The sequence below is a fragment of the Delphinapterus leucas genome, chromosome X (genome assembly GCF_059928025.1).
Source record: "Delphinapterus leucas isolate spDelLeu-1000000601 "Yukka" chromosome X, BTC_Dleu_Yukka2, whole genome shotgun sequence".
NCBI lineage: Eukaryota > Metazoa > Chordata > Mammalia > Artiodactyla > Monodontidae > Delphinapterus > Delphinapterus leucas.
Genome location: NC_143150.1, coordinates 43,638,852 through 43,652,370, shown reverse-complemented (window position 1 = coordinate 43,652,370; position 13,519 = coordinate 43,638,852). Strand labels below are relative to the sequence as shown.

Here is a 13,519-nt window from a genome sequence, read left to right as displayed (position 1 = left end):
CAGTCCATCCCCATACTGATGGCCCCTCAGCCAGGCTTAGGCCAGTGTCCAAGGAACTCTCACCAGCTGACAATATTAATTAACCTGGACCAGGTGTTCTCAACTAGGGAAGTCTGTGGACCACCTGAGATTCTATGCAAATTTGTCCAAGTTTGGGGTTAGTGGGGTACGTGCACTTTTGTGGGAAGAGGGTTTGTACCTTAGGAACCTGAGAAAGCCTGATACATGAGCAGGGCAACGTTATGGGGAAGCTGAAGCTATGAAACAGAGACAAGACAAAGGAGAAGTAGGGGATGTGAGAGGAAGGGAGAAGAGACTGGGTCCACAGCTGAACCAAGTTAATGGCAGAACATTAAAAATGCTCAGGCCCTAACTTCTAGAGGTCCATTCGAAACTGGCTGTTAATTCTCAGATTTCCTCAAGATCGTAGTCTTCTTTACTATCTCATAAATTCTCACCATGGATCTGCCTCAGCTGAGCTGGCCTAAGTCTCTATTCCTTACAACCAATGAGACTAACTGAAACAATAGTTATCTATCTGTAATAAAATGTTCCTAAAAAATCAACAAAACAACAGTAGTTATCACTGCCTGAGAACTGGTGAAAAGACATCAGTAGGGTATTGACCAAAGAAGACATCTATCTGGAAAATAAGTGTAAGTTATTCAGCTTCAGTATTTAGAAATATAATTGATATCCTATCTACAGGTCTACTGTACTCATTAGTTCTGGTGACTTTTTTTTTTTTTTTTTTTTGCTGTACGCAGGCCTCCCACTGCTGTGGGAGAGGCACAGGCTCCGGATGCGCAGGCTCAGCGGCCATGACTCACGGGCCTAGCTGCTCCGCGGCATGTGGGATCTTCCCAGACCGGGGCACGAACCTGTGTCCCCTGCATCGGCAGGCAGACTCTCAACCACTGCGCCACCAGGGAAGCCCCCTGGTGACTTTTTTGTAGACTGTAGGATTTTCTAAATTGGCAATCATGTCATCTATGAATAAGAAAGTTTTACTTCTTAAAAAATATATATACAAATTAAAACTTCAAGGTATTCTTATTCCCTTGTCAAATTGCGGAATTTTAAAAAAGAAAAAACACCATCCATTTTATATGAGAACATCCACATGGGCTGTAAGTACACGTGTAAATTTGTTGAATTATCTTGCTGGCCCTTTAGGCAATACACATAAAAAAAATCATAAGATTTTTCAGACTTTTAGACCTAGCAATTTCACTTTTAGAAATATTTCCTTAGGGAATAATGTATGTTTGAGAGTCATGAAATAAATGAAATTGAGTGTAGATTTTGAGGGTTTTCTTTCCTTCTGTGTGTGTTTTTAAATATAACTGGAATAATTTTATACACATTGTTTTATAACCTGCTTTTAAATAGTATTTGTTGCCTTTATTTGCAAAAGTAAAACATTTTCACTGAAAAAAAGTCAAGGAACTATACATAAATGCCATTTGTCGAGCAGAGCCAGAAATACAATCCTTTCTTGCTCTATTCATATATATTTTTAAAAGCATTGAATTGGTAACTAAGACTATTTTATAATCTGCTTAAAATATTATATTAGTGCCAACAATATTACTTTTAGCAAAAAAAATTCCTACAGAAATGATTTCTCACAGGGTAAAATTTGGAAAGAGATACCTCCTGTCTAATGTATGACTAGTACTACAGCTTGATTATCTCAAACTTGAATTGGAGGGAGGCATAGTCAGAGCATGGGGAGGAGAGCCTTGTTTTAATGGATACTAGTCACTAATGGGGCAAGGGAAGCAAATGTGAGGCATCCAACCATTGCAAGGACCCTACACCTCAAACAGGTAGTGGAGGCCTTGAATCAAATTCTGCTCCGCTACAGAGAAGTACATATGCGAAATGTGTGTCATAAGATAAGGTCATACTGTTTGCAGACTATTCTTTATTATAGAATTTACACATACCCACTGAGAAAATGTAGAAGAATCTACAAAGAAGTATATAAAATAATATATAAATCACCTATATGCCCACCGATCACCCAATCATACCCACTTCTAATATTTTGGTGTATACATATAAATATCTACTCATATATATTATTTTTTAATGGGACCTTCTGCAGTTTACCATTTATAATCTGTTTTTTTCACCTACCAATATATTATAAAACACTTTCATTTCTATATATATACATGACTATCTTATATTTCTCAGATATTTTATTTCTTCTGCATGTTTTCAAAGTTTTATCTCAATCATTTTTTGAATGTTATTAATTAATGCATGCCTATTAAAGATAAATTTTTAATATATAAATGCAACACTTAGAAAGGAAAAGTTCCTTTTATATTGACTACTCATTTCAAATATATCCTATCGGAATAGTTCAGTATATATTCATTCAAATTTCTAATATGATAGAGAAACACAGGAAGACTCCACAGCAAGTTGACACTGGATATAACATGATTGGCGATGGGCATGGGGAAAGGGGAAAACGTAAGGATGATGTTTAAGCTTGAGTGCTGAGTAAACAACTGTTATGAGGTGCCATCAAAACACAGCGAGTCTCTAATGGACTTGGGTTGTGTAGCGAGCTAACCAAATAGGCTCACATCAGTAATTTCATTCATCTCTCAATAATATAACCCAGAATTTTACAGGAATGAATTTTGTGGACTTTACTAATCATGCTATGGTAGAATTTCTTTATTTACTTATATTTCAAATACACAAAAATAAATATATGTATGCTGTGACAAACATGTACTACCACATATATTAACCTTCAATTTTTCTTCTTTCTTAACAATATATGTTGGACATTTTTTCATGTGAGTAAATATAACTCCACATTATTATTTTTCATCACTGCATAGTATTGCATTAGTGAATTATCAAACTTTTCTTAAACCAATCTCCTTTTAGGAATATTTAGTTTTTTCCTTTAAAAAAATCTATTACCACAACTACAACATTGACCATATTTGGCATGGGAGTATTTCAGCATGATAAAACACTAGAAGAGGAAGTGATGTGTCCAAAAGCACATATATTTTAAGGTTAAATATTGCCAAAATGACCTCCAGAAATGCACTATTTTATTCTATCTTTTATTATTTTTGCATCTTGCTTGTACTTTTACTTTTTAAATTGAGGTATAAATGACAGACAACACTATATTAGTTTCAGGTGTACAACACAGTGATTCAATATTTGTATATATTGCGAAATGATCACCACAATAAGTTTAGTTCACATTCATATATTATTTTATATTCTCAAAAGTGCATGTGAATATCCTAATAGTCATTCTCCATTTCTAAATGGTACATACTGTTGGTGCAGTTCGAATTGTTTTAACAGAATTATGAAGTTTGCCTTCTTTAACTTGTAGCAAAATCATCTGGGAGAATCGTTGGTTTATGAGAATGCATACACACGTGTGAATGTGCAGGTGCATATGTACATGCTTGGGCACATGTCATTTCCTAGAATAATTCTCTTTCCTTCATTGCTGCCTTTCACCTGTGGCTTCTCTTTGCATATTCAGGTCCAACTCAAAGGATTGATGCCAGGAATTCAGGTCTACAAACTAACCATGTTGTTGTAAATCATTGTGACTACTGTTAAATATTTCCTCAGGGTGAATGCCTAAGAATGGATTTACAGGCTCAAAGGGAATGCATATTTAAGTATTTAGCAACTGCCTAAGAACTATCCATAAAGGTTGACCAATTCAGATTCTGTAACCTGGAAATAAGGGAGAAAGTCCTTGGGGGTAGTGCAGAGCTTGTCAAAAAGTGCTTGCACTGAACCTGCTTTCAGACAATAGCCACCATCAAGAGACAAATAACCCTTAAGGAGGAACGAGTGGACTTGACCCAGCAAGGCAGCATGAGACAGGCCAGGGTAATGGTAAGGCCACAGGGCCTAGGTTCAGTCAGACTGGTCTCCTCTTTCCTTCCCCCCTCTATCTAGGTCTTACCCAGCCTGTGAGGCCCAGGTCAAGGTCTTTTACCTCCATGAGGCTTCCTCTGGCTATTTTGGGCTAATTGGCCTTTGCCTTCTCTGAGCTCCTATTGGCCTGGCAGTACACCCTTTCCTTTAGCCCTTTCTCCAAATGGCCTCATATGAAGGGGGTTCTGCCTTTACAGCTGTATCATCTACTCCAACCCTAGCGTGAACCCAAAGGGGATGTGGGTCACTATCAGGAGGATAGATCTGGAGAAGAGGCATGAGCAAGTCTTGCATTTGGGCTCCAGGTGCTTTGGGCAGGATATTCTAGGGTCCTAGGTATCTAGAATGTGGTTTAGAAGGATAGAAGTGAAGTTTCCAAGTAATCACATCTTCTTGCCCCATCGACTCTTCACTACCTGGGGAAGAGGGCATCTAGAGGACCAAACCAATTACTTCTTGGCAAATACCACCACCAAGACTCTGGAGTCAGACATTACTTTTTGTCATTTTGAATCCTTCTCCCCAAACGAAATCCTAATACAATTATAATAATAGTTTGTACTTTTAAAGCACTTACCATATGCCAGGCACTATTCTCAGGACTGTACACATACTGCCTCACTTAACTAAAGTAATTCTGTCTTTGTCTTTTCTGACTATAAAAAGATAAAAATTTGTTAAAAAGAAAACCACAGGCCCCAAACCACATCTCTTGTGCTAAAGCCTATGATACCAAACCTAGATTTAATACCTGACCTAATTGCAATTTCAACCTCTCACAGAAATGTAATCTTAAATCAACCAGTCTGGAATTTTCTGGTCAAGCAACAGTAAGGTAATCTGTGGCATAGGCTCCTCCATCTCCCAGAGAAGGAAGAAGCAATCTGCATGATAAAACCCTTGCTGCTCCCTTCCTCTCCCCTCGCCCCCCAAAAAGTTGTCCTGGCCTAAAAATAATCCTTTCTTTTATTTTGCTAATAGCTCCCTTTCCCCACTCTCCTGCCTATAAAAACCCTCCATTTTGTACAACCCGTGGGAGCGCCCTTCTAGCTGCTGGATGGGTTGCTGCCCTGTTCATGAATTGCTGTATAAAGCCAATTAGCTCTTCACATTTACTCAGCTGAATTGTGTTTTTTTCAGTTACTTTTCAAAAAATATAGAAAAGTATTAAGAATAAAGTAAAAAACTACATTAAAAATCTTACTCCTGTCCCAGGCTTCCCCCACCATCCTTTTTTTTTTTTAAACAACCTGCTGCCAAACCAACCCTGCTCCACAACAGCCAAGGACTAGATTGCAGATGAAATGGAGGCTGGGGGAGGGGCGATGGATGTAGGTTGGAGTTCTTAATCCTGGGAGCAGAAGGCAGGAAAAGACAATTCTTGAAAAAAGTAGAAAAGTTTAGTAGCTCCAGAAAAGGATGCAGCCCCTCCCTAGAAATCAGAGAAAGGCAAATAACATTTTCCCCCTCTGGGATGGAAAGGGCCAAATGTATAAGGGGGTAGGGGGCAGAGGGCCGGCCCACTTCTGCCGCGCTTTTGGTGGGAGTGGAAATTGGGGACCCGAGCTCACCGGTGACGTAGATATCACGTGACCAGGAGTCGACGTGTGCAGAAGTCCTGCTAGTCTGGTCCTTGTTCCCGTCTGGGTACCAGCTTGCTTCAGCAGCGCAGCCGGTGGGGCCTGAGGCTAGGAGAAGGAGAAGGAGTCAGCTTGCCGGAATTTTGCAGGTTGGTGGCAAAATAGGTGCTGTCTGGGAATTTCTAGGGTGTGGTGGCCTAGAGTAGAGACTTGAGGGAGCCCTGGTCAATTCCATCTCTCCACCTCCCACCTCCAGGTCTGCAGGAAATGGTGACCCTTGGGAAAGGGACTAGGGGTCCCGGGAGAAGGACAGGGAGACCTGTGAGAGTTTGAAAATAATCATCCTCTGCCACCTCAGACCGCTTTCCCAACACCTACCCACCCCCCAACCGCCCCCCTCAGTCTTAAAGATAGTTTGGAAATAATCTGCTTTTCCTACTCCCTGTCTGATGGAAAATTCGACTTAACTTGCACTGTGGAGAGGGGGACAAATGCGGGAATAAGAAGGTGGGAAAGTTTCCATAACCGAGAACCTTAATGAGAAAAGTGCGTGGTGCTGGTCGGCCCACTGAGCGCTCGCCCCACCCCCCCTTCCCCCCTCCCCCCTCCCCCTCCCGTTTCCCGTTTGTCCGCAGGTCTGCAGGTCTGTTGTTCATAGCAGTACGCAGGGCTAGAAAAGGCGAGGAAGAAACTGACCGAATCGGTACGGGTAGGTGAAGGAAATATAAAGACCCCTGGGGTGGAGGTGGGCAAAGGAGGGACTGAGGTTGTCGGCCCCTGTTCTTCCCCGCACCCCCTTCTCCCAGCCTACTCTGTTCTAGGAGGGTCTTGCGTTATGCCTTGTGACGGGAGAAATGGTTGAGGAGAGCCTTGGAAAAGGCTGGAGGGAGGGACGAGGGAGGTGAGGAGGTGGAAAGTGGGGGTAGGAGCAGCAGGCTTGGGGAAACCCAGATGGCAGACTGAGTCTCCCAAGTGGAAAATATTTGGTGATAGCTCTGAATCACAAAAAGCAAATACAGAGACCTGTGTCCAGAGCACTGGTCCGTTCACCAAACTTTTGACTTAATGTCGCCTTCTTATTTCCTAGAAGTAGTTGTTTTCAAAGAAGAATAAGCAGAAAAAAAGAAAGGAAGAGGGAACAGGAGGAAGAGAGACAGATACAAGATGACACCCTGTCAAAAGATTGAAGGAAAACCAGAAAATGAGAGTGAACCAAAACTTGAGGAAGAGCCAAAGCCTGAGGAAAAGCCAGAGGAGGAGGAAGAGCCAGAGGAGGAGGAAAAAACAGAAGGAACTTTTAGAGAAAGGCTGATTCAGTCTCTCCAGGAATTTAAAGAAGATATACACAACAGGCATTTAAGCAAGGAAGATATGTTTAGAGAAGTGAATGAATTAGACGAGATAAGGAGAGTAAGAAACAAACTTATAGTGATGCGTTGGAAGGTTAATCGAAACCATCCTTACCCCTATTTAATGTAGTTTACCTTGATTTTTATTTTTTCTGATGTTAACATTACTTTCTTTTGATTTGAATTTTCCCAATACACCTTTGTCCATCTTTCTACTTTTAACTTGTTGCTATTAGTGGTTTTAGATGCATCTCATTGTTTATTTTACTTCAAAGCAATCTACAAGTCTTTGCCTTTTAATAAGAGAACTTTACTCATTTGTACAAAAAGAGGTTCCTGGCAGGATATAAAATGAAAAAAGTTACTAAGTAATATGTGAATATCATATTTTTGAAAGGGAAGAGTACACTTATATATCACATATATGCACAGAAGAACATGTGAAGGATGAAAGACAAAGTACAGTCAGTGGTAGAATTATGAGTGATTTTTTTATTCAGCTTATTTGTATTTTTCCTTATTCCTAGAATGTACACACATTATTGTTAAAAATAATAAAAGCTTTATTTAAAAAAAGGAGTAAACAACAGTACTGAGTATATTTCTAAAGGCATTGGGACACAATATTTAATGGCAGAGTTTTAGAAGCAAATGTAAACTCCAAATTACCACCAGACCACTTAGCTAGGAGAATAAATTTTACATCTTTTCTCATCTGCAAAATAGAGATAATAAAGAACTTTCAGGGATCTTATGAGGACCAAACAAGGTAGTGACTGTGAACTGTATTTGACAAGCTTTTGTTCCCATCTGCTCATGCAGGATCCCAACTCCTAAGAGATTTATTTCAGGTATTTTGGAGGGAGAAAGTAGTCCTCACCTGTGCTTAAGAACAAATCCAGACAACTGTTAGGTGGGCACTACGTTTGTGTTTCTCTCCTGCTGTGCCTGCCTAACCTTCCATCCTCCTCCCCTTGATACTACCATGTGTATTGGGTATTTCTGCCCCTTCATTCAGGTTCTGTACTTCTCAGGCCCCTAACACTGCTGATGTGTTAGAAATCTCAAATAGTGAAGCCCAACATATTTCTTTGGAACCCCCAATGGACTGACTCTCCAGTCTGACCTCTACAGAAGTAGGGGAAACACCCATCTCTTAAATTTAGATAGACATTTATGCAGGGCCACTTGGGCTGTGATATCTTATTGATACCTTGGCAACTTTGGGATTTTAATCACAGACCCCCTCTTCCGCATAAGATTCGGACACAATGGGTCTCTTTGGGGGTGGGACCAGAAGATAAGACTGAGTAACAGACATTATGCTTTAGTCAGAGTTGCTTATGAGCCTAAAGATTGGTTTTATCTTCCTGACTCTTATTTCCTTAGGGTGAGCAATCTCTCCCAAAAGACTGGTGGCAGGCCCTCCTCACCAGCTCAAAAGATACCCTTAGACCTGTGTAAATTTTTAAAGGGAGGTTCAAGTAAGATTTCGGGATATTCCCATGCTTACTTGGAAATGTATGAAGTGCTGTGTAAGACTTACTGTGTATGTATATCTGCATCCAAATCTTCATAACTATATATGTATCTATATATGTATATGTGGCTCACAGTTGTGCCAGTTGTATATTATTTTTCCTCTGTGATGCTCTTTTTGGGGCAATTAATCTCTCCAGACTATTCTTCAAGGTTGCAACAGTCTGATGGATGCTGGTTGGTCTGGATTCTGGCTGAAGTGAGATGGGGGTCCAAAGACCTACTGTGCCACTTTTATAGGATGGTATGAATCCAACCCCCTGGCACTCTGACGGGTGGAGCTGGGGCAGGATGTGGAAGGGCTCCCCCAAGGCACACCCCTCTCCAGGGTTGTCTGACTTTGGTTTCTGTGTTCCAGCCTGCAGCAGGCACCAGACTCTTCTAGGCTGAAGGCCAGGCTGTCCTGGACATACATACCTGGAGGACAAGGACTGTCCCCATTGCAGGTCAGAGCACTGGACTTCCTTTACCCCTTTTTTCCTTCACAAGGGGGCTTGATGGGAACTTTTAAAGGAAAGAATATAACTTTTAAAGAAAAGATTTCAAAAGTCACTAACTAAAAACATTAGTTGTGATAGTTTTTGTCCCAGCCATGACTACTCTAGATGCAATCAGATAACTTGGGATTAAAGTAGAAGGGCCTGGTGGTAGGTGGAGATGATTTCAGGTAATACACAAATATTTTAAGTTGTAATATTCATGTATTGATATTTATTTGAATGTGTATTAATGAATACTCTCTTTAAGGCAAATGATAGTTTAGATTTAGGGTGGTGTTATAAAGTTTCCTTTTCAAAAAAGTACTCAAATTTCCTTCTCAAAAATATTCAAATTAAATGAGTCTGTTTGAAGACAAACATGAAGTAGAACACAATGTTAACAGCAAAGGTGGTATATAGATATGGCAAAAATCATCCTAGTGGGAAACATTGCCCTAGCATAATTGATTTAGGGAATAACATCTGGAAACACCTGTCAAGAAGTGTGCAGTCTGAGATTTTACCCTACTTACAAATTAACAAGTTAACATTAACCTGCTACTGTTTAACCTGCTTTTGCTATGTCAGAAGACACTAGAATCCTGATCAGAGACTAAGGACATTATTACTCATGGTAAAAGCAGTAGCAACGGCTTCATATTGGTTTATATCAGTTCCCGATTATCCTCAAGTCCCTTGGATGCCTACACATGCAGTGCACTGTGTTTTAGGAAAGATACCTGAGTTTGGGGAATTCACTGCTTTCATAGTAAGCAAAAGCAAGCCTGCTCTGTGTCCAGGGAAAGACGTTACCTCATCCCTCAAAGTTGCTTTCTGCAAAGACAACTCTGCGAAATGGACTGCCTGCATAAAGAGTGGTCAGGGCCTTACATTCTTGGTGTACCCAATAAGAACATGCAGGGATGCTCAGGACCCAAGGTGGATTGCCTCTCCCAGTAACACTTTTCTCTGTGCAGTAAATCTTAATGTGAATGGTAAGCCTTTCCTAATATCACAAATTTTGATTTATAATTCCAAGTTAAAGCAGATAATTCATTGTACTGTAGACTGTAAACAGGGAATTTGTAACTCTTTCTAGTTTTTGCTTAAATACATAGGATTTTGAATGAATCCTAATTAACTCAATGAAAAGAACAACGAAGAAACTAAAAGTAACTAATCTATGAGGAACTTTAAAGACATAGCTACCATGACACACAAAATTAAAGAAGTAGAGGAGCAAAACCAATGGATTTATCAAGGTGCTAATGACAGGAGTAGTCTTATGTGAAATTTTTCACTGAAAAACTGACAGGATTGTGTGTGTTTGTAAGGCAACCTCAGATCCCATATACATGTAATCGCCACTGCCTCTATAAAAGGAAAAGCCAAGAGCTAAGAGGAAAGCTGGTCTGTCCCCTCTACAGGGAAAGTTTTGAGAGAGGGGGAACCTTTGACACATAATGGTATCCAAAAGCAATTATTTGATATTTTGACACCAACGTTTTGCAAGAGCCTTAGCAAAAACAGCTGCATAATTTAGTTGGGTATGGAGCATCTTTTCATGTACTATTGGCCATTTATACATCTTACTTTGAGAAATGTCTATTCAAATATTTTACCTAAACACCCCCCTTAATATTTTCAATATAGTGTGGGTAAAGAATCTATTTAAAAGAATGAGGTAGGGGCTTCCCTGGTGGCGCAGTGGTTGAGAGTCCGCCTGCCGGTGCAGGGGACACGGGTTCGTGCCCCGGTCCAGGAAGATCCCACATGCCGCGGAGCGGCTGGGCCCGTGAGCCATGGCCACTGAGCCTGCGCGCCTGGAGCCTGTGCTCCGCAACGGGAGAGGCCACAACAGTGAGAGGCCCGCGTACCGCAAAAGAAAAAAAAAAAAAAGTGAGGTAGATCCATACGTACCACATGTTCACCATGCATTATTAAAAGAAAAATGAAGGACAGGAGGTACAGTATAATATATACACACACATAGATACACATATCCACAAATACCAAGATAAAGCCCATTAGCTCACTGAAGGGAGGGATTATGTCTTTTCAAGTGACATTTTGATATCTCACCAGGCCTCCTGCTATCTGATTGTTTAAGAAATGATTATTTTAAAAAAAAATTTCTCCTAATAGATAATTCTATTATCCTTGCATTGTAACTGTCAAAATAGTTTCTTGGAGTTATACAAAGTCCTTCTCCCCTTGCATGAATTCTGAGTCCTTTTCCAGGTGTTATATCATTAACCTATTATTTAATAGAAAAGGAAGTGAGGCTTAGAGAGATTACATGTCTCAAGCCAAGGTCACCCAGCTGTTAAATGGAATGCCTGCCTATGGTCAAAGCCCTCATTCCTAATCTCTGCTCTGCAACAGTTGGTATTTAATAAATATTAACAACAACAGCAACACTGTGCTAAATGGATTCCCATCATTTCCTTAAAGCTCCATGCACTTTCAAGTCCTGGTCTTTGTTCCCATAGTTTTTCCTGCCTGAAACTTTCTCTCAACCACTCCTCATGCACTTAGCCTGGATAACTCCTACTCATTTATCCCAGAATACATGTTACTTCTTTTTTTTTTTTAACAGCTTTATTGAGATATAATTCACATACCATACAATTCACCCACCTAAAGTGTAAAATTCAATGGTTTTAATATATTCACAGTTATGTGCAGCTATCACCACAGTCAATTTTAGAACATTTTCAAGTCAAAAAGAAACACCATACCTTACCTATGACCCCACCCCCTACACCTCTATCCCCCCAGCCCTAAGTAAACATTAATCTACTTTCTGTCTCTATAGATTTCCTTATCCCTGGACATTTCATCAGAATGTACTCATAAAGTGTGGTCTTTTGTTACTGGCTTTTTTCACTTAGCTTATGTTTTCAAGGTTCGCCCATTGTGTACCAAGTATTCATTTCTTTTTATGGCAGAACAACATTCTATTGTATGGATATGCCACATTTGTTTATTCATTAGTCCATTGGTGGATATTTGGGCTGTTTTCATCTTTTTCTTGTTATGGGTAATGCTGCTATGAACATTTGTGTACAAGTTTTGTAAGGACATATGTTCTTTTTTCTCTTGGGTAGATATCTAGGAATTGAATTGCTGGGTCATACAGTAACTCTATGCTTAATTGTTTCAGGAACTGCCATACTATTTTCTAAACTAACTGGCCATTATACCTTTCCATCAGCAGTGTGTAAGGGTTCCAATTTCCCCATGTCCTTGACAACACTTTTTATTTTCTGACTTTTTGACTGTAGCCATTTTAGCAGAGGTGAAAGGGTATCTTACTGTGGTTTTGATTTGCATTTCTCTGATTGTTAATGATATTGAGCATCTCTTCATGTGCTTATTGGCCACTTGTATATCTTACTTGGAGAAATGTCTATTCAAATCCTTTGCCCATTTTTTAATTGGGATATTTGCCTTTTTATTATTGAGTTGTAAGAGTTTGTATATACTCTGGATACAAGTCCCTTATCAGATACATGATTTGTACATGTTTTCTCCCATTCTGTGGGTTATATTTTAACTTTCCTGATGGTATACTTTGATGCCCTAAAAATTTTAGTTTTGATGAAATTCAATGTTTTTTTCATTTTCTGCTCATTACTTTGGTGTCATATCTAAGAATCCTTTGCCATATCCAAGTTCATGAAGATTTATCCCTATGGGTTTTTTCCCTGAGTTTTATCATTTTAGCTCTTACATTTAGGTCTCTGATCTATTTCTAGTTAATTTTTTTGTATATGGTGTGAGGTAAGGGTCTCATTTCGTTAGTTTGCAAGTGGCTATCTAGTTGGTCCAGAACTGTTTGTGAAAGGACTATTTTATTTTTCCCAGTGAATGGTCTTGGCACCCTCATCAAAAATCAGCTGACACATGGTTTTACTTCTGGACTCTCAATTCAGTCCTATTGACCTATATGTCTATCATGTGCCAGTATCACACTGTCTTGATTACCATTGCTTTGAAGCAATTTTGAAATCAGGAAACATGAGTCCTCCTACTTTATTATTTTCCAAGATTGTTTTGGCTATTAGGGTCCCTTGCAATGCATATGAATTTTAGAATCAGCTTGTCAATTTGTACAAAGAAATCAGCTGGGGTTATGAAAGGGATTGTATTGAATCTGTAGATCAATTTAGGAAGTGTTGCCATTTTAACAATATTAAAATTTTCAATTCATGAACATGGGATCTTTTTTTCCATTTAATTGCATCTTCTTTAATTTCTTTCAATAATGGTTTGCAGTTTTCAGCGTATCAATTTTGTACTTCCCTTATTAAATTTATTTCTAAATATTTTGTTCTTTTCGATACTATTATAAGTAGGATTGTTTTCTTAATTTTCTTATTCAGATTGTTCATTGCAAGTGTATAGAAATATAGTTGATTTTTGTTTATTGATCTTGTATCCTGCAACCTTGCTGAAGTTGTTAGTTTTGTTAGTTTATCAGTGGATTCCATAAGACTTTCTATATATAAGATTATGTCATCTGTAAATAGAGATAGTTCTACTTCTTATTTTTCAGTCTAGATGCCTTTTATTTCTTTTCCTTGCCTAACTGTCCTGGCTAGAACCTCCAGTGTAA

At 39.3% G+C, this 13,519-nt stretch overlaps 1 protein-coding gene across 1 annotated transcript; it reads left to right on the top strand.

Annotated features, from left to right (window-relative positions):
* Positions 1–6,294: 6,294 nt before the first annotated feature.
* TCEAL9 (transcription elongation factor A like 9) lies at positions 6,295–7,392 on the top strand. The gene has a single exon (XM_089903856.1). It carries the CDS (start codon positions 6,696–6,698, stop codon positions 7,008–7,010), a length of 315 nt encoding a protein of 104 aa, XP_089759982.1. The 5' UTR covers positions 6,295–6,695; the 3' UTR covers positions 7,011–7,392.
* The last annotated feature ends 6,127 nt before the right edge of the window (positions 7,393–13,519 follow it).